At 51.4% G+C, this 26664-nt stretch overlaps 10 protein-coding genes across 10 annotated transcripts; 6 read left to right on the forward strand and 4 right to left on the reverse strand.

Moving 5' to 3' along the window:
* Positions 1-2488: 2488 nt before the first annotated feature.
* POX_b03422 (uncharacterized protein) lies at positions 2489-3660 on the forward strand (the record flags this gene model as incomplete). The annotated part of the gene is made up of 2 exons (XM_050112319.1): positions 2489-2672; positions 2795-3660. 2 exons carry the CDS (start codon positions 2489-2491, stop codon positions 3658-3660), a joined length of 1050 nt encoding a protein of 349 aa, XP_049972665.1.
* A 756-nt stretch (positions 3661-4416) lies between these two features.
* On the reverse strand, positions 4417-5171 carry POX_b03423 (uncharacterized protein; the record flags this gene model as incomplete). Its single annotated transcript, XM_050112320.1, has 2 exons — positions 4417-5003; positions 5060-5171. The coding sequence occupies 2 exons, from the start codon at positions 5169-5171 to the stop codon at positions 4417-4419; spliced, it is 699 nt and encodes a 232-aa protein (XP_049972666.1).
* Positions 5172-8742: 3571 nt separating this feature from the next.
* Positions 8743-10176, forward strand: POX_b03425 (L-rhamnonate dehydratase; the record flags this gene model as incomplete). Its single annotated transcript, XM_050112321.1, has 3 exons — positions 8743-8844; positions 8921-9143; positions 9206-10176. The coding sequence occupies 3 exons, from the start codon at positions 8743-8745 to the stop codon at positions 10174-10176; spliced, it is 1296 nt and encodes a 431-aa protein (XP_049972667.1).
* Positions 10177-11048: 872 nt separating this feature from the next.
* On the forward strand, positions 11049-11982 carry POX_b03426 (L-rhamnose-1-dehydrogenase; the record flags this gene model as incomplete). Its single annotated transcript, XM_050112322.1, has 3 exons — positions 11049-11117; positions 11192-11460; positions 11532-11982. 3 exons carry the CDS (start codon positions 11049-11051, stop codon positions 11980-11982), a joined length of 789 nt encoding a protein of 262 aa, XP_049972668.1.
* A 1381-nt stretch (positions 11983-13363) lies between these two features.
* On the forward strand, positions 13364-14488 carry POX_b03427 (AB hydrolase superfamily protein; the record flags this gene model as incomplete). The annotated part of the gene is made up of 2 exons (XM_050112323.1): positions 13364-13773; positions 13882-14488. 2 exons carry the CDS (start codon positions 13364-13366, stop codon positions 14486-14488), a joined length of 1017 nt encoding a protein of 338 aa, XP_049972669.1.
* A 288-nt stretch (positions 14489-14776) lies between these two features.
* POX_b03428 (Scytalone dehydratase arp1) lies at positions 14777-15537 on the reverse strand (the record flags this gene model as incomplete). Its single annotated transcript, XM_050112324.1, has 3 exons — positions 14777-15136; positions 15223-15264; positions 15358-15537. 3 exons carry the CDS (start codon positions 15535-15537, stop codon positions 14777-14779), a joined length of 582 nt encoding a protein of 193 aa, XP_049972670.1.
* A 1449-nt stretch (positions 15538-16986) lies between these two features.
* POX_b03429 (Hydroxynaphthalene reductase arp2) lies at positions 16987-17891 on the forward strand (the record flags this gene model as incomplete). The annotated part of the gene is made up of 2 exons (XM_050112325.1): positions 16987-17755; positions 17854-17891. The coding sequence occupies 2 exons, from the start codon at positions 16987-16989 to the stop codon at positions 17889-17891; spliced, it is 807 nt and encodes a 268-aa protein (XP_049972671.1).
* Positions 17892-18640: 749 nt separating this feature from the next.
* On the reverse strand, positions 18641-19457 carry POX_b03430 (uncharacterized protein; the record flags this gene model as incomplete). The annotated part of the gene is made up of 2 exons (XM_050112326.1): positions 18641-19017; positions 19142-19457. The coding sequence occupies 2 exons, from the start codon at positions 19455-19457 to the stop codon at positions 18641-18643; spliced, it is 693 nt and encodes a 230-aa protein (XP_049972672.1).
* Positions 19458-20687: 1230 nt separating this feature from the next.
* POX_b03431 (uncharacterized protein) lies at positions 20688-23018 on the forward strand (the record flags this gene model as incomplete). The annotated part of the gene is made up of 1 exon (XM_050112327.1): positions 20688-23018. One exon carries the CDS (start codon positions 20688-20690, stop codon positions 23016-23018), a length of 2331 nt encoding a protein of 776 aa, XP_049972673.1.
* A 254-nt stretch (positions 23019-23272) lies between these two features.
* POX_b03432 (uncharacterized protein) lies at positions 23273-25831 on the reverse strand (the record flags this gene model as incomplete). Its single annotated transcript, XM_050112328.1, has 2 exons — positions 23273-23527; positions 23594-25831. The coding sequence occupies 2 exons, from the start codon at positions 25829-25831 to the stop codon at positions 23273-23275; spliced, it is 2493 nt and encodes an 830-aa protein (XP_049972674.1).
* Between the last annotated feature and the right edge of the window lie 833 nt (positions 25832-26664).

The raw sequence follows: 26664 nt of genomic DNA on the forward strand, positions 1-26664 counted from the left end.
AGATTTTCTTTTCATGTTTCAGCAGGCAGACTTGATTCAAATGAAACCCGAACTGACACTGAATACTACATAGCGCGTCAATGGTCATACTTGGCGGAGCCATGGTCAGTTGGTCACAATGCGGATGTGGCAATATGTGAATAACCTCCCATCTTTTTTTTTTCTCAATTTGTCGCGATAGACCTCAACCTGTGTCAAGGGACCACGTTTGTAAATTAGCTTTGCCATTTTATCCGACTAATAATTGGCAATGTGCCCTCAATAACCGTCTCACTTGGTCTTTCAGGCATACCGAGCTGTGTCTGAATTCGAAACTCGCCACACTGGCCTTTTCAATGCTCATGAGGATGCAACGTGCAAAGCTGCACGCTTTGCAGTCCTGGTGATGGGACCGTGTGGGTAACAGGTCCCCAAGACAGACCTTGTAACCAGTAGTATTGACCCCGCGATTGTCCGTGCCAACTGGCAGGGCCAACGGCCCCAGACGAAAAGAGTCCGGGCACTAATAGAGATGCACCGAGATGTGCATATGGTTCTGCTGCTTGAAAGAATCTGGAACCTTGTCATCCACCCTGGGACATCTCAAAATTTGACAGAGATAGATTCAAGATTTTCAGTTCCCCAAGGACCGGTCATTCTGATGGCTTGGGAAGTCAGTCTTTGAACGACTTCCACACAAGGCTCCTACGGACTCGTCAGCGCCTCCTGTCCATTCAACTGAAATTAGTGATGACGAATTTGCGGACGCTGTTGAAGCGGCGATCTGTGCCTGAGGTGTCACGTCCACATGTCTCTGGGCGATGAAAGTTGAAAGAGTGTCTGCGTTTCTGTATTGACGTGCAGACCCTGTGTGGCATACACTTGACACCAATCAATCGGCTCAAGTCTTCCGAACTTGCCCGTCAAGATGGTTCGAGCCAAACCCTGAAAATTCAAGTTGGTAGGATCGAGCGGAGGTGGAGCTGAATCCCCGCGCGGAGAGCTAGTGAGTCCAGCAAGCCACCCACGCATCTCCCATGGATGGTTCTGTTCGTGGGGTCTCGGGTGATGTCTGGGGTTGGCAAGTTGGCAAGGTTCCTTCACGTGTCAGGACGAGAGTCCACAGCCAGGCCCTGGACTCGCGCAGTTCCTCGGCCCTTTAGAACACGAGGGCGATGGTCACGCAGAGCCTTCCTCCGACACCCGAAGCGAAAGAAGACAGAGTATCTGTGGTCCTTTGCACTTTTTTTATAGATTGATTGTTCAACTGATGGTACCAGAAGATCATTCCGAACTTCACTTTCTGGGCAACTATTTGAACATAGTCTTGAACTGGCGGGCTACATGGATAGAAATTGTGACGGAAATCTGGTGTTTCTCGGTGCCTGCTTCCGCAATTATGGAGGGTCCAGGCTAACGGAGGGTCCAAAGCTTATTTTGCATTCTTGGAAATTGTCGATGGTGTTGAGACTGTGAGCTACTCAGATTTGAAAGAGCATCTGACTATACAGTGAGATCTGGGCTCCGTGACGCAGCATTCATACATCGTATAGGCGAACTGAGGCAGCCTAGTGCTTAGTGATCCAATTTCACTCTTGTAGCTTACTACCTCAACGGGGAGATGTGCAAACAAGTCGGAGATAGACACATTAGGGAACACCAAGGTTACCTGAACTTTGGAGCCTTCCCGGTATGATTTGTGACCTCTCACAGCGATGATGAAGATCAAAGTCAAAGTGTATTATGATCGTTGACCGTATAGTGCCTATCTGTCCATGTGTAGTCCAAGGTCTTCAGGAACTGGTCAATAGTCAATCTGACGGTATTGCGCAGACTGCAGGCTACCGTCTTTCAGGCCTGAGGCTCAAAGGGAGTGGAAGAGTCCCGGCAACTTCGCCGTGAAATGAGCCACGGAGACTTCACTTCGGGCCCGTCGGAGCGGAACATTGAACTGCCCGAATAGGGTCACATCTTCATTGATGTACTTTCGGGTCACGACACGACCCGGGGGATCAACAATCTTCATCTCTGCCACATCTCAGTAGATGACTCTACGACTCTATGATGCCTGCTTGCCATACTTGATTGACCAACTCGAATATGAATGCATTGCACAGGCATCCTAATCAAACCTAATGAAACAAATGCAAAATACTCAGACCCGTGCATCATGAATCTAGGCAGATCAAAAGCCAACGGATTTCTGGGCATAGTTACATACCAACCACGGCGATAGTGGCTTAGAAGAACACCGCACGGCTCATGGCGGCCCACGATATCTTTCCATTTTTAAGCGGACCCAGCGCGCGGACCTGCATCCATAATTCCACAAGCTTGCCAGGTTGACCCCACTCAAGTAAGTTGAGCAGTTGAAACTCCCCTACACGTGGAGACTATTTCCCTAGAATCCTGTCCACTCGGTCTCCATGATGGCCATTTAACAACGAGACCTCCCGCAACAGCGACAACGGAAAGGCGGAATCCTCTGAACGAACCAACCCTTGCACTCATGGACCTTCAGGACATTCTTGCCACCGGTGGCTTTGCTACCTATGCTTTGCGGCATCCCCTAGAGGGTTTGTCGAGCTTCGGGCCGACACTGAGCGAGGCCACATTTGGCTTGCTTGGGGCCTCTTTCAAACCAGAGCGAGACATCTCCGACATTGAGGGCAAGACCATCCTGGTCACTGGAGGTAAGATTTCCACCGCAGCCATCATAGCGCTGAGAGTGTCACTAGCCAACCACCTTGGGGGTTGATGAGCATCGGGGGACCATCCATGCTGACAGAGACATTCATCGGGTGCTTTACTACAGGCAATGCGGGTATTGGTCAAGAGACCATTCTGCAACTCGCAAAACATCGTCCTGGGCGCATCTATCTTGCCGCACGCACGGAGAGCAAGGCTCACGCCGCCATGGAATCGGTCAAAAAACAAGTCTCAACCCCGGTGGACATTCGCCACATTCCCCTTGACCTCTCCTCGTTTGATTCCATCCGTGCGGGAGCAGAGAAATTCCAAGCCGACAGTGATCGGTTGGACATTCTGATTCTCAATGCCGGAACGATGGGCAATCCTCCCGACAAGACCAAGGATGGGTTTGAAATCCAGTTTGGCACCAATCATATTGGCCATTTCTTATTCACCAAGCTACTGATGCCCACCCTGAAGAAGACCGCCGCCGACCTCAACGCGAAGGGTCAGCAGCCCGATGTGCGTGTGGTGACTGTGGCATCCGTGGCCCATGTTCTCAGTCCCTCGACCCTGGAGGCAATGACCTCGACCCCATCACTCTTGGCCGCCAGTACCTGGACGCGATACGGTGCGTCCAAAGCAGCCAATATTCTGTTCGCAGCCGAGCTCGCCCGCCGAAACCCGGAAATCTTGTCCGTGGCGGTGCATCCGGGTGCGGTCAACAGTGATTTGTATTCCCACACAAAAGCCACCAGTGCGGTAATGGAACGCGGATTGACCTTTGCAGGGTCACTCTTCTTCCGCAAGGTCACCAGCGGAGCGCTGAATTCTCTGTGGGCCGCAACAACGGCGAAAGAAAACCTCACCAACGGTGCTTACTACACCCCGGTCGGGTTCCGCAGCAATGGCAGTGCCTTTGTGCAAGACTCCGAGATGGCGAAGCAGTTGTGGGAGTGGACCGAGGATCAGATTGCTGAGCGCAGTTGAAGAGTTTCTCCCGTGAGCGGAATCTCACTGAGATACTCCGCTTGAAGCTCAGTTCTACGACAGGAGAGTATTTTTGTATTTTTTGGGGGGCATTTATGTTGCGTGGATCTACAGACTTGTACAATTTCCTCCAGCTGGATTTGAGAATGTGTAAATGTGAACTAATTCTTGAAACAATCTACCGACAGTCCTTGCGGTGATCTGCAGATGGCCCTGCATGTATAAGGTGGTGGGTTTCCTCGGTCTCTCTTGTTATTTTCATCTCTCAGGACTGCCCGTTATGTGGGCCGGCAAAAAGCGCGTGTCAAATTGCTTTTGGATTTCAATATGGTACTTTATTAATCCCAAATTTAAGCTGAAAAATCCGCCTTGAAAGCGGCACGCTGCAATAGAAGATATCAATGCCACCGCCTCTGTCTCATCTGACCGAGCCAGAAAACTCAATTGTCTCAACTGGCCCGGGGAAACCTTGAGGCTCATAAAAAGACCTGACGTTCGCCCAGGCGTTAATATCTCGAGAGACGGGTTGAGACTGCCATTGGCAGATGGCACTTTGATGACCAAAGTTGTGATGCACCGGTAGAGCCGTGAAATCGGTGTATGGGAATATACACGGAGGAAGGGCAGTAGGTCCCGTAGTGCTGGTGACATGTTCCGACGAAACCACCACGATGATTTGCGATTGAGGACATGCATTGCTAAGCGACTTGAGAATTTGGGGCAAAGAGTGTTCTAAGAAGAAAATACGAAAAGAGGTTAATTAGCCTCGGCAGAGCTGGATTTCTGGTCAACGGCCGTGGGCGGGTTATAAAACGAGTAAAGCTCACCATTGACGTTGTAAACCAGTGGCTGGCGGTGGGAGGTTGAGACGCCTAGATTGGAATGTGCATGATCGAAAAATTGTTCCTCTGGTGTTCCTGCGCTCCCGCTGCACATGTCGAAGGATTGGTCTGTGCTTAGAGGCGCTGCATCTTCCGATCCAAGCGCGCAATGGGCTTGTTCATCTAGTAGAGGGCCTGGCTTCCAAGATCTTATCGAGTCACTCGATGCCGATGCAGATGCCGAAGGCGACGGCTGAAATGTAATATCAGACCAGACCGGCCATATTTCTGATCCTCCACATGCAAAGCCTGGCGATGATAGGGAGCTCGAAGCAAGAAACGCCGGGATATCATCACCAGAATACCACTCAGCGCCCCCCAGTGTGTGAGAGGTACAGATATCACTCATAGCAGGCGGCGAAGAGTATAACTGATCCCATCCGTTTAACACCGCGGCCGCTCGGAGTTCATTGGCAACGACACGCTCTTGGAGCTTCGCAATACGATCTCGAATTTTTCGACCTGGAACAAACTTCTTGTTAGGATCCATTCAGCCCACAGAGTCGAGAGAAACTCACGGTGGTTTCTTTGTGATACTCGATTCTGAAGTCTTCGTCTCTCGAGCGGATCTTGGTCTTGGCCAGGATTATTCTCGGTTTCCCGTCGCTCCGCACCTCTTTTAGCTTTCATTGTAAAGGTCTTTCAGGTCGACACCTGAGTCGAATACTGGCGATGTTTAATGAGCCTAGACAAGTTGTGATGCACTGCGCTTTATGCCGAGAACAGAGACAGATAGTATCTTTTTCTCAATCGAATACCTAGCACATAATTGTGGGGCAGTCAAAGGTAGTCAAAGGCAGGCATTTATCTCAAATGAAGTTCGACTCTATGACGGCTGAAGCATGGGCTCTTTCCCACCTCACCGTAACACATTCGTGCAACGAGTGCCCCAGACTCGCGATAGACAAGGTCCGTGAGCACGCGCGTGTGGAAAATGGCAAAGTCCCTAAGTAGAAAAAAAAATCTAGGTGAGAGAAATCTAGACCCTGGAGCAAACCAGCGGGAGTTCATGTGATTGAGGCGCGGTCGAGTGCAAAGAATTGGTAATCTTGAGAATAGCAAAGAAGTATCTAAACGAGAACGACCCATGATATCCTTATCCTAGCAGAGTCTTTTAGTGCGGCTTATACGATAGATTTGATTCGAGATCGGGCGATAGGAAGTTGTCAAATTCTCCATCCTGTCTCCCATTATGAAGCGGTCTAAAGGGACGGGTGTCGCACACAGGGATGTGAGAATAGAATGGTAAAGAGGCTGAGCAAACTTGGAGCAATTTCCCAAATTGGCCTTGCAGCCGCTCAGCGTGGCGAGATATTTGGACAGGACTGTGCAACGTTCATTTTGAGCATCGTGTTCAGCTCTGGTGTGGGCTCACCCCAGGTGTAGTGAGACCTTGATGGTGTGCTCTAAGGTTAATCCCACAACTCTCACTCTCTCACTTGTTTCCAGAGGCTTTGTGAGGTCACCATGTCTTGTCAGCACTGACGATGTTTCAAATCTATTGCATGGATTGAGGAGTTTATCATACCACTGTTGAGGTCACCGTCATTACAGATGATCTAGATTGAACTTTGAATCTAACCGAGAAAAAACGGTTCTCATTTTATGCATCATCAACATCGCTCACATTGATACCAGTGGAGGTGACAAGGTGCTGGACGATGAGCTATCCGACCACCCACAACTCAGGCTGAAGGGGGCTGTAAAGGAAAAAATCGTTGGCACCAATGAATCGAAAGTCACACCTTCCATTTATGGACCCACCGATAAAAACTGGATCAAGACGGCTTCGTGTGATCCCTGGTCACAAGGTCTTGGGCTGCGTAATGTCTTGACCAGGTTCAGCAAGATCAAGCGGTGTGCCTAGTTGAGCGCAGAGTGTCTGTGAGGGTCTTGTCCAACGTTGGTCACTGATAGACGTTGGACAAATAGTTCTCATTTTCTTCCAGAGTTGGAAGATCTAGGCGACACGACTGCCTTGGCCTTGCCCTGGTTTGATGCCATGTGGCATTACTGGGAACCAGATGCGAACAATATGATTGGATCTGGGATGAAACCATTTTTGGGATTTCTCTCGGATACGCCGGGCTCAAGGACTCTTTTACCAAGACCGAACGACGAAGATGCTGTGCGACCACAACTTGGTCATTTGGTGGAAGGTTTCTTTGGTCCCTGAAATGAAAGATACTCGAAGGCATGACAGGAGTCATTTCCAGAGCTGAAATCGTCAATGGGGAAGCGAGCGACAAAAAAAAAGCCTTATCAGGTCTTAGCTCCTGTGCGATCTGCAGGGAAGAATTAGTATGGTGTTATATGACCTTTTTCCAACGCTTCCGTGAGAGGGAAGAAAAGTCCAGGGGGTAGGTGCCTCGAAGACCATCTAAACAATACTGCAAAGCTGCAGGGTATCTGCTCCGGAGAGCGGTCCGAACATGGCATATTGCAACAAATGTAACGCTTTATCTTAAGTTCTCTAGGTTCTGCTCAAGGCTCGTCACCGTCGAATAAAAAAGAGAGAAAAAGAGAAAAATAAAAGAAAAAGACAAAAAAACACCAACTTGCGACGGCTTGAGCGGTCGAAGTCTGCAGAACCGTATCCCGGCTCATCGGATCTTCAACAGCGATCATACGAGACCCTTCCACTGGTCAGCATCAGAATCAGCACGGGCAAACCGCTCACTCAGGAAAAGCCTCAGAAATCTCACCAATCATGTTATTGCTCGGAAATTGCAGCATGATGCTGACCGCCCATTGTGTCCTCTTGTCATTCTTAGCCCAACGCGTCGCGTGGTGATTTTGGAAAGAACAGCTCAATCCCCCAACCACTGCCCATCGTCACTAATAACTAGAGTCGTGAAGATGGAGCGTCTTCTTTCTACCGCTGGAAGTGTACTTCCTTACCACATCTTGTCGTATGGTGCTCTACTTGGAACTGAGTTATACCAGGTAAGAACCCTCCTATCTTAGGTTAGCAATAGGGGATGGGGGGGGGGGGGGGGGGGGGGGGCTCATTCCAATGAGCAATCATCATGCTCTTCCACACCTTTCGTCTTCTTAGACCTTCTTTACACTTTGTAGATATATTATACTGACGGAAAACGCGACAGAGCTTTGTCAACACGAAGATATGTTTTCAAGAACTGCCGATGCGCGAATTCCTGGTGTTGCAGCGGCGACTGTTCCCCGTCTACTTCAAATGGCAAGTAGGACTGGCGGCTTTAACGGCAGCAACCCATCCTCCTTGCTCGATAGCATCAATCATTCATGACTCTTGGGCTGTCATACCACTCGTTGTTGTTATCGGCACAAGTTCTCTAAACTGGCTCGTGTATGGACCACGAACCACACAATCGGCCTTTGTACGCCGTACACTCGGTCAGTGGTCCTGTCGGGGCATCTGACGTGATATCAATTCAGGCGGATTTTACTGGTGAACTAATATGGAAAGACAGAGCGCGGAAAAGATCAGGCCGGTGTCGACGACCAGAGAGTCCGCCAGGCTCAACGAGAATTTACATTCAATCATGCTATGAGCATTCACCTGAATGCCGTAGCCATCGTTGCCACAGTGCTATATGGAATTTCACTTTCGAGTCGACTGCAAATGAGCTAGAGAAGGGTGGCCCTACCTGAGCACGACTCGGGGGGTATTTTGAGCTGCTTTCTGGGTGGAATTGACTATTCATGTGCCCAGTCATATATTGAGGACGAAACTAGCAAATCGTGGAGAGGATCGGTAGCGTGACTATGGAAGTTTGAATTGTAGCCAACATCCAATATTGAAGGGATCGAGACGAACTCTAACCCTACTTTCCTCTTGGAGAAAGGTTATTGACAACATCAACCGAAATCACGGCACTGGACTCGTCAGTGGTGGATTTAATCATGGGACATCACATTTGGATCGGGTGAGAATTGTAGCACGCTCGGGGAAACTGACACACCCTGCGACCGAACGTTGGATAGCAACGGCAATCGCATGTGCCGTTCGCCCTCGGACCCACCTGTTCGGGGTAGCAATGCCCCGAGATGCCTCGGGGTTTCCCCCACGTTCCTAGTTCTATGGCTCCTTCAAAAGCTGACGAGTTCGCTTGACGACCAGTTGCTTTTGTGAGAATTTCCTTCCTTTGATTGACTTCAAGTAACACTTGTTGTCGAGTTTTCCCATTTCGTTGCTGCTCTGTTCTATTTGCTTGCCGCCATGGGTTCTATAAAGGGTTCTTCTGTACGCGAGTTTCCCCGCATCAAGGAAATTCGCACATTCATCATCGACGGAGTTGGCTCCGGGGGTGACTATCACAATGTAGGAACCTTCTCACAGTGAATCATGAATTTCAGATGATGTTCGCCCCTTCTGGGGTACTGACTCGCGCGTTTAGGTCAAAGGCGGCCACTGGCTTATCGACAGCAACATCTCGACCCCAATGACCAAATGGGCCGAATACCGTGGATCACGCACTTCCTGGGGTATCAACGTTCTAGGGTCATTCTGCGTGGAGATTGAGGCAACGGATGGCACAAAGGGGTTTGCGACTGGATTCGGTGGCCCTCCTGCATGTTGGCTGGTCCATCAGCACTTTGAACGCTTCCTGATCGGCGCCGGTGAGTTTTCGCCCGTCATTTGTGGAGATAAGGAGATCTCAAACTAATTTTGCTCTCGGTAGACCCTCGAGACACCAATAATCTTTTCGAAAAGATGTACCGGGCTTCGATGTTCTATGGTCGGAAAGGCCTCCCAGTGGCGGTGATTTCGGTAATCGATCTGGCGCTCTGGGATCTTCAGGGTAAAATTCGCAATGAGCCTGTCTACAAAATGATTGGCGGTGCCACACGGGAGCGTCTACACTTTTACTGCACTGGGCCTCAGCCTGGAGCAGCTAAAGCTGCAGGGTTCATTGGAGCCAAGGTGGCGCTGCCTCATGGTCCCGACGAGGGAACGGAAGGTCTGCTGAAGAATGTGGAATACTTGCGCATGCAGCGAGAGAGCGTGGGACCTGATTTCCCTCTTCGAGTCGACTGCTACATGTCCCTGACTGTGCCCTATACTATTCAACTTGTCAAGCGCTGCGAAGCGCTGGGCTTGGACATTGACTGGTGGGAGGAGTGTCTGTCTCCCGATGACTTTGACGGCCACGCTCTCCTCAAGCGGGCACACCCTACGGTGAAATTCACCACTGGCGAGCACGAGTACTCTCGCTACGGCTTCCGCAAGCTTGTCGAAGGACGGAACCTGGACATCATCCAGCCTGATGTCATGTGGGTCGGCGGCATGACGGAACTGCTGAAGGTCTCAGCGCTCGCCGCTGCTTACGATATCCCCGTCGTCCCTCACGCTTCCGGGCCATACTCATATCACTATGTGGTGTCTCAGTCCAACTGCCCCTTCCAAGAATACTTGGCCAACTCGGCCGATGGAAAGACCGTGGAGCCCGTCTTTGGTAACTTGTTTGTCAACGAACCCATTCCCGTGAATGGATACCTTGATGTCTCCGTACTGGACAAGCCCGGATTCGGCCTGGAGCTCAATCCCGCTGCGCCTCTGATTCCAGCATCGGCAATTCTTACCCCTGCGCCTCAGAAGAGCTTACGCGCCCCGGAGGACCAGATTTCAAGTGGTACATCTGAAGGGCATTAATTACGACTAGACTCCCCCAAATTGCATTGCTTGTGTTTTCGCTTTTTCCCAAACTTTATCTTGGCCTAGAAACCACATAGTTCTTTTTCTTTGACTCACGCAAATTATGCGAATGAGACAATGTCCAGGGAGAGCCAATTTCCATTTCTCTCATGAAGAACCGGTTTTGTGAGCCTCGGTAGACTGAGAAAAGTGGTGTGTAAATTGTGTGCGATACAAAGGAGTTAAGGTCAGTCAGTGTGAGGCCCGTGATTTGCTATTCTTCACAATGACCTTTTACCCAGTCACACCATGAAGCATGAGGTCCATTCTCGAATTCTGGTTCGAGCCCGAAAGAGGGCCATCTAACTCTGGCGGATGAGGTCGACCGTTATTCTCTATGGGCGTAAAGTGACTTGCATAGTCGATGAAGTTGTTCTAGTCGGCTCCTTGTAACCGCCCTTCTCCGTGAAAGGAACAGATAAGCCTGTCATTGATGTGACAGACAGTCCAACACCTGAGAAATCACTCTTAGATGGAGATTTGGAGAGGATTCGGCTGAATGGACGCTAATCAATGTGCGACCTACATCTGCTCTCAACCGTAGAGCTTTCAGCGCGAACTTGCCCCTCATGGGCTGGTGGGGAGGAAGACACCGTACCCCACACTCGGGCCAACATCAACGCGAGATCCGAGGTCTTATCGGCCGGGGACATTTCATCCGCGCGTGTTTTTGGCGGGGTATGAAGTTTGGTTGTGCTGGTGTTCATTTCAGGATAGTTCTCTCTCGAGTCATCATCGCAGCAGGTCGTTGAGATTTGAAAAGTTACTCGGCTCTTCTCGACGCAATCTCAAGGTCCAATTTACAGCAGACACTCGGGGCGAAATACAGCATGTCCCTTCCGCAATTGCTAGTTGGCAAAGTCGCAGCCATTACCGGCGGTCTTACCGGCATTGGACGGGTAAAAGAACCTTCTCTCCGGGCAAGAGCTATGATATTTTGGTTCGTCAGCTGACTCAACCCTCTTCTCACCAGGCGATTGCCCTGGAGTACCTTCGTCATGGAGCCAAAGTCGCAATCAGTCGTTTGGGCGGACCCAAAGAAGAGGAACTCTTGCGGGCTCTCAACAAGGAGGTGAATCAGATTGAGGAGGGTGCCGAAAAAACGAGATTTATCACCGTAACCGGGGACATCTCGCAACCTGAGACGGGCAAAGAGTTTGTCGCAAAGACTGTCGAGGCATTCGGGCGTCTGGATATCTTTGTCAGCAATGCTGGCATTTGCCAATTTGCAGATTTCCTTGAGTAAGTTTGACAGGAATTGTGAAATCAAGACGGGGAGTGGGAGAACTCACCCGAATGTTTTGCAATCACAGGCTTGAAACATCCCTCTTTAACCAGACCGTGGCCACCAATCTCTCCGGGGCATTTTTCGCAACACAAGCAGCAGCTCGACAGATGGCTCTTGCACAATCGCCTTCCGGAGGTTCCATCATTGGCATCAGCTCCATCTCCGCCCTCGTCGGTGGCGGCGAACAAACCCACTACACTCCCACCAAGGCCGGTGTGTTGAGTCTGATGCAGTCGTGTGCGGTGGCCTTGGGCAAATATGGAATTCGATGCAATGCCCTCCTCCCCGGTACGATTCGAACGCAACTCAACGATGCAGACCTGGCGGATCCGGAAAAGAAGAAGTACATGGAAGGTCGAATTCCATTGGGGCGGCTGGGTCAGCCGCCTGATCTGGCTGGGCCGGCTGTCTTTTTGGCCTGTGATGAACTAAGTGGATATGTGGTACGTTTGAAGAGCGTGTTCGTCATGATTTGAATGACCTGTACTGACATTGTGCCCTGGATGAATAGACTGGTGCGCAGTTGTTGGTAGACGGGGGTCTTTTTGTCAATTTGCAATAAAGTGCGCAGCGTGAAGGATGGTGGTCATTATACGGAAACGAAGATTCTTATTATTATGAGGACGCTGACGATTCTTGAATCCAATCAATTAATCGACCATGCATTGTTCATGTAGCCCCGTAGTCGGCCGTTTAGTAGGAGATAAAACCTAGTCAAGGAAGCGGGCTTTCGCTGGTAGGTAGCAAGAATCGAGAATTTTTCTTCCATTCGATGCATGTCACGTACTTGACTAGATCGAAAGGATTGCCCGCTTGACCTCCAAAATTGATCGAGACACGGTGATGGGATTCGGCTGACCAAGGAAATTTGTCTCAGCAGATTTCCAGGTTTGGAGCACTGAGGATTGATCCGATGGACTTTAGGTAGACAGTGCACGGAGGTCTCATCTGACCGGACTTCACTTGTGCTGGATATCCAGTTGATAAGGTTCCAGTCCTGGGACAGCCTCCACCTACCTGCATTCAAGGTCAATTCCACGAGTCTGCAGATATTCGAAGACCACAAAGCTCCAGCTTGATCGGATTAATACATATATGTTATTTGACTCCAGGCTGGCTCCAGTTGTGTTGGCTTTTCCTATTTTTATGACCGATTTCACTGACATAAACAGGGTAGCACCTTTGGGCCAGATCCGTGTCAAAGGCAGAGCCAAAGGCTTTCATTCAAACCTGCGCGATCAATTGATTCTGAAGGCTACCTACAAGTTGGAACTTTCCACGGGTATGCTGTATCCGGTCAGAAAGGTCCCTGGACTGTCCTGGACGGAAAATGGTACATGCCATGGTTTTTCATACTTGCGCATTTACATAAAAAGCCTCCTTTGCAGTAGCCGACTCCGACGCGCCTGGGAGTAGTACCACCTAAGCGCATGGGCCCTCAAAAGAACAAATTCTCACTCACTCTGGGGAGTGAAAAGAGAACCTTTTCAACTTTCCCCTCACACACCGCCACCGCGCACTGGTGGGACGGGACACCTGCAGATGATCTCGTAACCGACCTCCAGACTTCCGCTTATAGCGAGGTGAAAGTGGAAAGTTGTAGATCGGGTCAGACTGAACCCCGCACGAAGTATTTACCACCGTAATGCCCACAGAGTTGAGTTCCTGTTACGATGGACGATCTGCAACGTAAGGGATCAATCGTCGTGGAGGGGAAGTTCAATTCTCTCCTGCCACTTCTCCAACCGATACTTGAACTGGAATTCAATTGCTTAACGGACTCCATCACTGGCTTTCCACTTTCTCTGCCTCCATCACCATTGTTCCTGTTCCAGAAACCATTCAACCACGACTGTCATGGCTCTCCCGGACGTTGAACAACCTCCGTATCCCCTGCATGAGTCCGTGAAGCATCTACTGGATCCAGAATATGTCGACTTTTACAATACACATCTCATCGACAAGCAACAGGTCCACTTGCAGCCTGTCGCTGCATCGCGTACCAGCGGTGTGCTGATACCCGGTGCAGGTCCAATGCTGCAAGTGGGCAAGACGCACGATCTGATGATCCCACGCCAGGCGACCCAAGGCCCTTCCGTGCCCATTCGAGTGTTCACCCCCGAGGGCCCGACACCGGCTCATGGGTGGCCGGTGATGCTTTACTTTCACGGTGGCGGGTGGGTACTGGGCAACATCAACACCGAAAACGTGGTCTGCTCGAATTTGTGCGTGCGAGGCAATTGCGTGGTGGTCACGGTGGATTACCGGTAAGATAGAACCTTCTCCCTCCCTTGAGGCCTTTCTGGCCCCTCCTGCACCGTTGATACAGCGGTGACACACGAAGTTCTCCACCTGACGGAATCGCTCTCATATAGTCTGGCCCCCGAGAATCCGTTCCCCGCCGCTGTCCATGATTGCTGGGAGGCACTTCTGTGGCTGGTCCACCAAGGACCCTCGGCCATCTCGATTGACCCCTCGCGCATGGCCACGGGCGGTTCTTCCGCGGGTGGGAATCTGGCGGCGGTCATGACCCACAAAGCTCTCAGTCTCTCACCTCCAGTTCGTTTCCAAGTTCAACTTCTCTCGGTCCCGGTGACCGATAATACGGCGACGGTGGCCAATAACGAGGCCTATCGTCGATACGAACGTACCCCTGCGCTCCCCGCGGCCAAGATGATCTGGTATCGCGATCATTATCTTCCCCGAGAGAGTGACCGCACCGACCCCGAGGCGAGCCCATTGTTCTACAAGGGTGACTGGTCCCAGCTTCCACCGGCCCTCGTGATGGTCGGTGAATTGGATGTGCTACGTACAGAGGGTGAGCAGTACGCGGAAAAGCTGCAGAGATCCGGGGTCGAGGTGAATCTTCAAGTGATGAAGGGCATGCCGCATCCATTCTTGGCAATGGACGGGGTGCTTTCCGAAGGGAAGCGATGCATTACTTTGATGTGCGATGCGCTGCAAGAGGCCTTTTGGCAGTAGTGCGGGATAGGAACACTCGAGTGAAAGGACTACCTTGGTCGGGGAGGGCTGAAGAAGGTTTAGAAAGTAAAGATGGGCGCATTCAAAGAGCCATCATAGGCTTCATTGTCGCTAGGAAAGTAGAGGTATTCTCTGCATCGACAATCTTGACACCTACATTGTCCACATGCCACCGGAACCCGAACATGAGCGACGAGGGTGGGATTCATAAGTGAACAGAGCAGACATGAAGCACGTAGAGTAGAACTTGAAAAAATGGAGAGGTACGAAGCAGCATCACGATATCCCTCAATCCAGCCCCTTGAATACGTCCTCGAACCGCTTTTCATTAAACACCACCTCGGGCTTCAACCCGGCGAATTTCCACACCCCATCCACCTTGCGATAGTAGTGTTCATTGTAAGCATGTCCGTGGCCACGGAGCTTGACTTCCTTGAGTCCATCATTCGTATAGACTTGGTGGGCTGCGCGGAGCTGGTGGTGTCCGATCACCTCGGTGTCCGAAATCTTCTCCCACCAGGTCTGACCGAGCAGATGCTGCGTCTTGACGGTCGGATCACCTAGGAATCCGGGGTGTGCAATCATGGCCATGTAGTCCTCGGCGGCCATGTTGTCCCATCTTTTCAGACCAATCTTTGTGTAATCGACCTGCACACGAAGATTGGAAATCATGTTAGTCCTGGAAGATGCCGAGGGGCAAGTGATCAGAAAGGGAAAAAAAGTAAATTACGAACCGTCAGAGTTGGCGCAATGATGGTGCGAAGACGATCCCAGTCCTATGGCACATAAGCTGCATTAATCACTGGTCTTCCTGTGTTGAGGTCCGTTCGTCTCTCCATGGCCGGCTTGGATGCGTCAATTGGACTCACCTTGTGGTCATAACAATCAGCCCAGTCAAACACCAGTTTTGACAGAATAAGGTAGTCTGTCATTAATCGTTCGTTAACTTCAATTTGAACCTCTAGGTGACCGCGTTGGATAGTGAAACCCGTACCTTGAAAGCTAATGTCCAAGTTTGGCTCCTGATTGATCTTCACAGCAGGAGACATGTTGAAAGTGACAAGGTACACTGAATTAATTGTACTGAATTATGCTTGGCAAATTTCGACAGAGAAGAGCCTGGTCAGGCTGCTGAGGGTTGCAGAGAGATCAATCTATATAGAAATGCGTTTGGTAAAGGGCATACACGTTCGCCGTCTTCCACTTTTACCCAGCCATGGAACATCGACGGAGATCCACTCACGGATAAAAATAACGCGAGTGGACATCATAGCTTCTCGACAATGACTGGGTGCAGTAGAGTCTGAGAGTATACATCGAACACGCGCCAAGGTTATCTTTGACGTGGTAAAAATCATCCTGGTCCGCATGCGGCAATTCAAGAGGCGGGGTGAGTGGAATGTAAGCTTGGGGGACGTGCACCTAAGTGCATACGGACCAGCTGCACAAATCTGGGTCATTTGGCAGATTTCATACTAGGGGATGACATAAGTCAAGTCTGGCAATGAAGCGCCTGCTTGGGGAGTGATAATTTGTTTTGGGTAGAAACTCGAGATCAAGTGGTCTGGTCAGATCAATATAGACTGTTGTACTGGCATCGAAAAGCGGTTCCTAGGAGCTGTTGACCGTCCACACTTCTCCGTTTATGACCGAATTGTACATCAGGTTTCTCATTGGAAAAAATGCCTATAACGTTTGAATGTTGCATGTCTTATTTTCTCCCCATGATTTCGTCGACTTGATAGAGGAAAAGGAAACATCGGGCGATGTCATATACGAACGAGCCTGACTCCTCTTCATCGTAGCGTAAAAGTTTCAGAGTTCAACAGTAAGAGCCCCCTGACTACGTAAACCGACTCCTCGCCGACAACCACAGTAACTATGTGGAATTGAGGCAAGCCTCCGCAAAGAATCAACAAAACTTTCGCGGATTTACCTTGAGGGAATTAGAATCTCGGCGACACGCTAGTGATCGACATCAGAGCGAACCCAGCCTTACGTAGGCGACAGGACGGAGGAACCAGCGAGCTGCAGCACTCGAATCTTGATGGATAGAACATCAATCATGCAAGGGTCGGTGTAGGGATCTCAGCTGGAGTTGACAGGTTCGACGCATCCCGTCAAAGCCAAGATATGCCGCCCGGAACTGACATCAGGAATCGTGGCATTCCCAACTCTCTTCCTTCCGAATCCGGACCTAAAAACGCTCCCGAGCCCCTTCACGAGGTTGACCATGTGGGTTTGGTGAACGTAAACCACCCAATTTGACCTGCTTGCAGCGTAAAAGCAACCGGCTTTCCTAGCTGCACCAGTGCAATTCGATCATGTCCCGTTCTGCTACTTAAATAAAGCGGTCCCTCGCTCCCCTCGGCCCGGCAGTGAGTGACTATTGAAGGGAAGAAACAACAGCTTAGGTAGACATCTCTTACTTGTCCATCTCATCGCTGCACACCTGCCTTCCCTTTTCCATCCTACTACATCATCATCCCTAATACATAATGGTCATGGCCAACCCCAACGCCGCTTCCCCCGAGCTCGCCGGAAAAGTTGCCCTCGTCACTGGAGGAAGCCGTGGAATCGGATCGGGCATCGCTCTGGAACTAGCCAGGAAGGGAGCCTCCGTGGCTATCAACTTTGCACGAGACCCGACCTCGGCCGAGAAAATGGTCAATGAGATCAAGAGTCTCGGCGTTCAAGCAGCCGCTTTCCAGGCAGATTTGACCAAGGTCGAGGCCATTGAGAACCTCTTCCGCCAGGTGGTCTCCCACTTTGGCCAGATCGATATTGTCGTTTCCAACTCGGGCACGGAGAAGTTTGTCTCCCTGTCCGACACCACCATCGAAGACTTCAACGAGGTCTTTGACCTGAACACGCGCGCCCAGTTCTTCGTCGCCAAGAACGCCTACGACCACATCCAGCCTGGCGGACGGGTGATTCTCATGTCCTCTATCGCCGCGGGTGTCGGTGTCCCCGGCCACTCTCTGTACGCGGGCAGCAAGAGTGCCGTCGAGGGTTTCACGCGCTGCTTCGCGGCCGACTTTGGCAAGAAGCGCTGCACCGTCAACGCCATCGCCCCCGCCGGAGTCAAGAGTGACATGTGGGTGAAGAACTCATGGCGGTACGCGGCCGGTTGCGACCAGAATTCCTCCCTTGAGGAGATCGAACAGGCATTGGCGAATGGAAGCCCCTTGAAGCGATGTGCCGTTCCGGCGGATATTGGGCGCGTGGTGGCCTTCATTGCCAGCCCCGCGGGCGAGTGGATCAATGGTAAGTGTGGCTGGCATAGCCTTTGACTTTCACTTGGATTTTATCTTTTACTTTGCAGAAGCAGGGGAGGAACTCACTGACATTTTACAATTTTCTAGGTCAAATCATCCCATTGAACGGAGGGGCTAACATCTGAGAAAGCGGCTTTCTAATTCTTTTTTTGTCTTGGCACTTTTTGTTTTCCTTAATTCGCTCTGTGTTTGCCACTTCCTGCTATCGACTGGTCGCGATGCCCGACATGGTAGGAAAAAAGCCGGGATGGGCGAAGCATCGACCACTTGCATGCCCGACTTTCTTGTATAGACCAAATCAATTGGAAATGCTGCTGCTCGAATGGAATCATTTCATCTTTTTCTCTCTCTCTCTCTCTCTCTCTCTCTCTCTCCTCTGGCGCTCGTTCCTTGTTGGTGATCCATTGATTTCAGGTTTTCATGAAGCCGACGATAGACACCAGACACTTCATATAGGCGAGAGTGCGTTGACCAAATGGGGAAGTTCAATACTGGTAGAATTTCTGCACCGATATCCACTGCAAATTGTGGAAGCGGCTCGTCAATCATGCTGTCTGTGATCGTGAAGCAGCGGTGAGACCCTCATTGTGTCGCAGACGGTGCCCCTCGACAGGCGGTTGCAGATAGCGGTCCCTTGTCGGAGGCCCGGTGATTGGTCCAGAAAGTGCGAAGGTGGAATCGCGATAAATTGTAAAAGACAACAACTGGATTCTGATTTCAAAAGTAGTTGCGAGATGGGTATCTAGAATTTTCATGCACAGTTCAAGCAAGAAGACGAAGTAGGGCCGCCGGGTGAAGGTCGATTTCGACCAGGATCACCACCGTTAAAGTAAGAGTCACTAGAGTCAACTGCCCCCGCACAAAAAGAGAGAGGTTAGTCACAAAATCGACATGAGATATGCAGCGATTGATTCGGGTTCAAGTAGAGGAGTTGGAGAAAGGTCAAATCCAGGAGGGATGAACTGACCAGGCCCAGGATGATGCCGACGGAATTCAATTCCCACCCCCCTGCGTGCACCTTGCCTCGTGAAATGGCACTTTGCTGTCGCCAAAAACGAAAGGCACCGATCAAAGCGACGATGATGGCGACCACATGACAAGCGACGGCCAGCGGAATGCCCACGTCGAAGAATCGAAGATGGCCCGTCGCTGTCGTGGGTCGTTGGAGACGAAAGAGTTGGGAAATGAGCACCCCTTGCATGGCGATCACCACGGAAGTGCGCATGTACGCCAGGAAGGTTCGTTCAAGAGCTGCGGAAATTGTGCCATTATAATCAGATCAGGATCGTCGTCCGCCAGGAGGCCCGTCTCGTGTTTCCTTCATCTTGCACGTATCTCTTGGAAGAGCTTTATCCAGAAAGCTTATGGCACATACCTAAATGATCGCGGTTACTCTTCTGAGGTACAACGATGGCAACGTGATGCGTCCAAAACCGGGTGACCTGTTTCCAGGCGCCATTTCGCTCCGGGCGTGGGCGATTGGAATTGGGCCGCGAGATGGTCCTGGTGGTCATCCGGTACTCTTCCCCTGACGAGGCTGAGCCTGCAGAATAATTCAATTGCTCGTCATCCTCACGGGTCTGGATCTCTTGCAGCTCCAATACCTCCATGGATAAGGGTGACCGGAGGTCATTGCCGACCGGACGGGCTTGACCTTCAGGAATGACGGCCCGTTCGGATGATCGCGCCATGGTGATGAGCTCGACGGGGACGACAAGACATTGAAGAGCATGCTGGCCGCACACTGTGAAGCTTCAAATACCCTCGGGTATTTGTTCGGTGGATTTCTCGGCCTCTTGCCGCTCAGAGACGGAGCTCACGGTTGAACCACTGATTCGAATCCGGAATCAACCTAGCAAGGTCGAAATCTGCGCGATTGATTACGCACTCCAAGCCAAGGTATAAGTCCCTCGGGACTTGCTAATGCGATTCAGAGAGGTGAATAAGAGGGGATGGTCAACTTTGTGTGGGAGTTTCCTGGAGCGTGGGACCAAGTGAGTCCCCAAAACTCCGGGGAAAAGTGGATGTCGGTGTCTGCCATTTGACTGGTGAGTCGGCGATCTAGAACCGGACGATTCCAACCTTGACAGACCGTCTGATCATCATGTGTCGCGCGGACGCTCTTTGAGACTGGTGGTTGTTTGCCTCGATCTAAGGACGGGCATAACGATAATTTATACATGAACTCCAGACACTCCACGATCTGTGACTAGACAATTAAGCTTAAAACACGATCGCATCGGGAGCTCTCCATATCCTCGTCGCAGGGGGGATCAAGCTCCGCTTACAACCAATAAGCAATCGCCGACCGCGGATTGCACCATCTCCGAAGCGATGGCGACAGTCCCTGCCAATAATATCTCCAAGTCGATTGTCAAAATGGATGTTTTGATCGGATCATCCAGCAATAATAATAGCTTGGATATTTTTGATCTCTCTCTGGCAGCTGAAGTAAAGTGCGGTTCATAGATTCAAAACCAGCCAGGCAAAATAGTATTGGGTCCCTTGACAGTTCAAAGCAGAGTCCGATATTCCAGACAGTACCCTCCCTCGCACGAGAAGTAATCTATGATAAATCGAATGCTCTAAAGCCATTTCCAGGAGTCGTGCACTAAGTATCTGTGGAACTCAATTGAGACTGTTGGGCTGACTCTAGCAGTACGTTTGAGGATTGTTTCAACCAACACCTTTTACGACACAACACCATCCGTGATGCGTGGACCAGACCCTGTACCTCTGATCAGTCGAAGGAGATTACGCTGTCGAAGCATGTGACGCGCCCTCAGCTCTGGCGCCTCAGGCCAAGATCGGGAAGTAGATTATCCTATTCGGGACTAGTCTAGTCCGACTTATCGGCGGTGCAGTGTGTCGGCGCATCACCGAAATCATTTGGAAACTTTTTGTTTTCATGGGCCGTCAGGATGCGCCTCCAAGCCCGGACTGTCCTTGGGTCGCACCCCAACTTGACCCTGCCGTATCGAACCCCTCCACAATGCCCATTCCGGATACAAACTCATGCTCGATTTCAAAGCTCGAGCGCAGGCAGCCCGTTCGTCCCCTCCGAGCCATCGAGTGAACACACGCCCCGTCGCCGACGTCGATTCAAGAAAGCCCCGAAATCACAAAGGCTTCCGTTGGACGTGAAATCACTGGGAAAACCCGGCGAGATTGTGGTAGTTCCGCCCAAACCGGCACGGAACTTGAAACAAAAGTTACGAGAGGTGCAGAACACAACCACGGAGGATGCACAGCCGGTCACCCTAACCTCCATGCTGGAGGATCTAGAGGAAGAATACACCCCACTGACGTCCGACGTGATTCGGGAACGAATTGAGAGCCACCGAGAGCCAGCCGGTGTCACGGGCAAACTGACTGCAAGCGAGTGGGAAGCTGTTCGAGATCACCTGACGTCGGCGTTCACTTACAATCAACTATCGGAGTATATCGAGGACTATGACCACAGCAACGACCACGGCCGCGAGATCCACGCCAGAAGGACAAACAATGGGTGGCGACCCGGCACATCTGCGTTTCTGCAGGCCTACCCGGACCAAGCCACCCAGATCACAAAACGGGTCACTTCATCGCATGACCTGAAGGGAAAAGCTCTGCTGGCAGAGCGCATCCTCCGTGATTGCTGGACACTATCCATTGTGGAGGAAATTGGTCAAATTGATCTCCGCTTGTCACCTTCACACGTCACATTGCTGCTCCAAGCAGAGCACTTCTCCTTTGACGAGATAGCAACCTTGCACGAGTCCAGTATCGATGTCACGAGCTCTCTTGGGCTGGTTAGAATCACAGGCCGTCAAGAGTCTTGCGAGTCCATGGCCGAGATCATCCACGACGCGATCGCCCGTATAAGAGAGGACGACATCCCCATTGACCCCACCTCATTCCGCACTGCCATGAACCATTCACTCTCGCAACGCATGTTGGAATTCATCAGCACGACCTACGGAGTTGCATTCGCGACCAATGACTCGCAAGTTCCAGAGAAGATTATTTATCTTGCTGAGAACAGAGAGGGTGCGGAGAATGCACGCCGGGCATTCGATCTAATACTGCGCGAGGCGACTCAGCCGGTGGTACCCTTCTCAACGTACTTTTCCGCCTCAGACACGGCAAACACATATATTCACAACCCTGAAGATAGTGTATCGTGGCTCAATCAACAGAAGCAATGGTTCAGGTGGGCTATGCCATCTACTCAATCCACAGAATCCCAAGGTCATTCGACGGACTTATTCGACAACCATCAAACTCGACTCTCAGACCACCTATTGAAACGTCTTCGTCAGGCGTCGGCACCTACAGCGGCATCGAGTGGCGGTCTCACTGTTCACGAATCGGTAACGGCATCGGTGGGCCACTGCCTCTTCTCTCGCAGGCAATCATGGGAGAATGCACCTTTGAACCCTGTCCAGTTGGGAAAACTCTCCCTACCGCGGACATTTTCTACTGACATTCCTCGTGTGATCAATTACTTGACTTCCCTTCGGCCTATCACCCCGGCCGTTGGAACGCAAATACACAAGCTGCAGTTGACCCCGTCATCTCAAGATGCGCATGTGGCCCCGACTTTAGAGGTCACTGTTCTCTCCAAACTGGGAACGACCCTGGGCAGCGCCGAAGATGCATTTGAGGTGCAAAATGTCCGGGCCATCTTACGATCCAATGACATTGATTATCTTCTGCCGGAAAACGGCCTCGATCTGCGCTTCACTCACAAGCTCTACCATGAGCTTTCGAGCGAGGAGCTGATCTGCAACCCTGATCTGCAGGACCTTTTCAATGGTATCAAGTCCAGCCTGCGCGGCACTTTCGGCTTCCCCCTGCACGGAAGCCAACCTGATGAGGCAACCACCCTGCCTACCTTTTGCCATCTTGCCCTACCGGCGCACATGGTCAAGTCGAGAGAATCTGTAACCGCGGAATACATGTTCTCTCCGATTCACAATATTCGCCGTGCAGCGGTCCAATTGTACGAGCTTGATGATCGCCAGCTCAGTTACAGTTATCACGAGACGGGCCCGATCCTCCCCGCACGGGTTGTGGATGTGTCGCTCAGCATGGAAATCCCAGATGCCAAGTCCGATGCGGGTGCCACCGAGGATCAAATGAAGGTGTCGTTGGAATCGGAGTTCCATTCTTTCTACAAAACCGCTTGCCGGATGGCCTTTGACATTCACAGGTTGAAGCTTACGGGCACAGAAGATGGGATTTTCGAGCCCAGTCCAATGTTCAGATAAATTCTTTTTCCTTCCGTGGTGTGACTCAAGCAAAGCGTGATTCATATCAAAATTCAAAATTTGGGGGTCCTGTGGAAAATAGACGGGGTCATTGTACAATATTGAGACATTTCATTTGTATATCTATGTATTGGACCTGAGGATTTGGTGACATAATTGATCATAATGGGAAATTTTTCCAGTCCTCATTTACTGAGGCCAGAAACCCAGTGCATCTTGAATGTAGGTGTCGTAGATTCGGGTCATGCACGAAACTAAGAATGCATCCCATCCAATCGAGCCTGGATCGTCTTTTCATCGAAGCGACCGGTTTCCCCAACATAATTGCGTAGAACTTCCAGTGACATTAGGCGCCGAGGCGCTTTTCGACCAGTCATCAACTCGAATTGGGCAATACCTTGCTCAATGACGTTCTCCAATCCATCGGAAAGAACCCAGGGGCGATTGTTGTCGCTTCGGATTCGTCGCATCTGCTTCAGCAAAGGAGTCTCCAGAGGATTGTAGGATAGCTGTTCTCACATGTAAGCAGGGTTTATTGGCTGGGTCAAGGGTCAGAATTCCAAACTAGGGCTCACCTCGATAACGACACCTCCGGTCGGGCTGCCCAGCCATTGCATAGGCATCTCAAAGTTCGCCGGAGGCAGGTCTCCGTGGGAATTGGCTGGCACACACGAGGCAATGATACTGGGTGGAGACGCGTCGTCCGGCCAGTCATCCTGAAGCGAATGCAAGACTCGCACCACTTCTGCCGAATGGGTTTGGGCGGCGGCCCAAGAATTGAAATGGCGAGCCACCTCTTCCGCGCGCGAGAGGGTGCGGTTGTAAATGAATATCTTGCGGCAGCCCAGGCGAAGCATAGCGTAGATGGCCGACCGCGCCATGCCACCAGCTCCGATCACGAGGCCGGTGGTTTTGGCGCTGATTGCATTGCGCGGGGACAAGTGTCGAGCGATGCAAGTCATGATGCCTACCCAGTCCGTGTTTTCGCCATACCAACCCAGCACAGGACCTGCCTGGTTCCGCCGGTTGGCCTGCTCAGGGAGTGGGTACATGACCCCATCTGCTGTGCCTCGCAACGGCATGATCGTATTGATCGCTCCAATCGCCTCCGCGTGCCTGCTCTTGGCAGCCAGCTTGTGGTACAGCTCCACGCGCCATGGTTGGACCACGCTGGAGCCGCCAAAGTTGGGATCCTGGCGGAGCTGGTCCAAAACCGCAAGAGAGGGCGATTCGGGGATTGTGTAAATGTGTCCTAGGCCACAGTGCCGATGGGCGGCATTATGCATCGCGGGAGACAGACTGTAGGAGACATTGGTGCCGAGAATGCAAAACTTTAACGGATCGAGCACATAGCTTTGGACCAGCGCTCGAACGGCATCGCGGGAAGTGATGAGCGTGTCCCGCTCATTCTCGGCCTCTCGAGTGATTGCAGGATGCGTCACACTCGTGAGAATTGAATTGAAGACCTGAGAGGTACGTCCCAGCCGCCCAATATTGTACGCAATCAAAGGAGGGTGGTTGCCCGGCAGTGATCGAATCTTGTTGGTGAAATCCAGCACACTCGAATTTTCTTCTCGAGAGGTCCCAACTCGGAGAAGACGCACCAGCTGACAGCCTAACTCTTCAGCCTCGTGGTAGAGGGCGACACAGGCCTCGTCCTGCCATTGGATGCGGGCTGACGCTTCAAATACCCGCTGACCGATAATCTTGGTCTGGCCACGGCATCGGATGAGGCGGGCTAGATCAACTCGGTTCTCGTCCAAATTGAGAACTAGGTATTCAACGGCCAGGCGCAGTGCGTGTTCGAGAATTTCGTAGTAGACTCCAGGGAGTTTCTGATCCTCCAGGTCAACGAGGGATGACAGGTCTACCGAGAGGATGATCGGCGTTTGCGCATTGCGGCGAAGAGTGGATACCTGCTGGCTGAGAATGTTGAGCATGTCGGGCCTCCATCGATCCACGCAAAGCTCAATCGCATCTCCGCCAGACTCCAACTCGGACAGATTGACGTGATCGGAGAGAAGGTCCGAAGAGCGCACAAAGATACTGTGGGTATACGACCGCAGCTCTGGTGGTGTCTCCAACAGAACGAAGGGCGAGTCATAGCTCGACTGATACAAGTTCGCTCCAGTCACGAAGCGAACAAAGCGGGTGAAATCCTCCTTGACATCCTGTAATTTGAACGAGTACGCCGCAGACCGAGGATCGGGACTTCCATCTTCGGCAACGATGCGCGTCCGATCCTCCAGATTGTAGAACTCGAAATTCGAGCAAGTTCGGTGTAAAGGATCTCCCTCGCGCAAACGTCGTATTGACCCACTGTCGAGACCGAGAAGTTGCTGAATCCGATCGATATCGCGAATGATATGGACGATGGGGTTGGTCGTCACCATGCGCCGAAGGTGATCCTGCACGGGGCGCGTGAGACTTCCTAATCCACATTCAATGACGCACCCGGTGCGATGATTATCAAGCATCAAGGTCACCACCTCGATATCCCGTCGCTGAAATTCTTGGCTGCCTCGCGTCTTCAGGTATTCTTGCCTCGTCAGACCCGTCACTTCCTTGAAATAGTGGTCCTCTGTAATGAACCGACGTTTGAGCGCAGTCGCCGCGACGAACCCAAGAGAGCGTTTCCCACAGCCCCGAATGCCCACGAGGACCAAGGAGGCATCTGGCGCGAATTGGCGTCCGGCGACCTGAGCTTGGTCGACACGGGAGCTAGGCATCCCCATTCCTCGGGTTGAACTGATTTCTGCGATGGACGAGCGGGCGTTGAAAGACTCGGGAACGTGGGATCTCCAGTCTAACATGACGGGCGAGACAGACTTGGCTCGTACGGTTTGATTATCAATATCGACTGAGAAAAGCCATGGCGAAGTACTCAAGACACTGCGCCGTGACACATCCAGACAAGCGGATCGTAAAGCAAGTTGAGCGAACCTCCAAAAGTGACAGGAGAGATGGCGGGCATATGGGAGTGAGGCAGTCAGGCAGCACTACTCTGAGACAAGCGTACAAGTGTGGAAGGTTGGTCGGGCCTAGTTGCAGCCTGGAGGAGTGATATAGTGAGCCAAGCGCAGGTGCGATGGACGGGTGGAAGGTGGGTTGTAGAGAATAAATCAGGTGAGGGGAAGATCGTTTTGCTGCGGCCTCGGATTGGTGATTCCTACCAGGTGCACTTTCGGCAGTGATGCCTCGAAAGCAGAATGATCACTGACCGCAGAAACAAGCACTGGCTATTGTCCTCTCAAGTCAAATCTGGGAGCGAGACCTTGCCGGTGGATAGAATTGTAAAGAGACCCATGGACGATTGGCTCGATCTTTACCCTCTATGGCCTCTGCTCGTTTATCACGCGCTCGTGATTAGTTCGACCATCAAGCCGACGGCAGAATGATTACCCCCCGATCGGAACCCGCTCGCGGCAGTTCCAATTTCAGCCCAACGCAATCAACATTCTATGACAGTCCAGACGTTTGCATTTGACGCAGAAGTAGATCCCCATTATAACTGCTGCGATAGATGATGGTTGAGTTGTTTTATTTTTGCTCATTTGTTTTCCCAATCTCCGTGGACAACTCCTCCCCCCCGGCGATTTGGCTCAATAAAATAGGGTACACTAGTACACACATAGAACTAGACAGT

Source organism: Penicillium oxalicum, chromosome II, assembly GCF_001723175.1.
Source record: "Penicillium oxalicum strain HP7-1 chromosome II, whole genome shotgun sequence".
Taxonomy (NCBI): domain Eukaryota; kingdom Fungi; phylum Ascomycota; class Eurotiomycetes; order Eurotiales; family Aspergillaceae; genus Penicillium; species Penicillium oxalicum.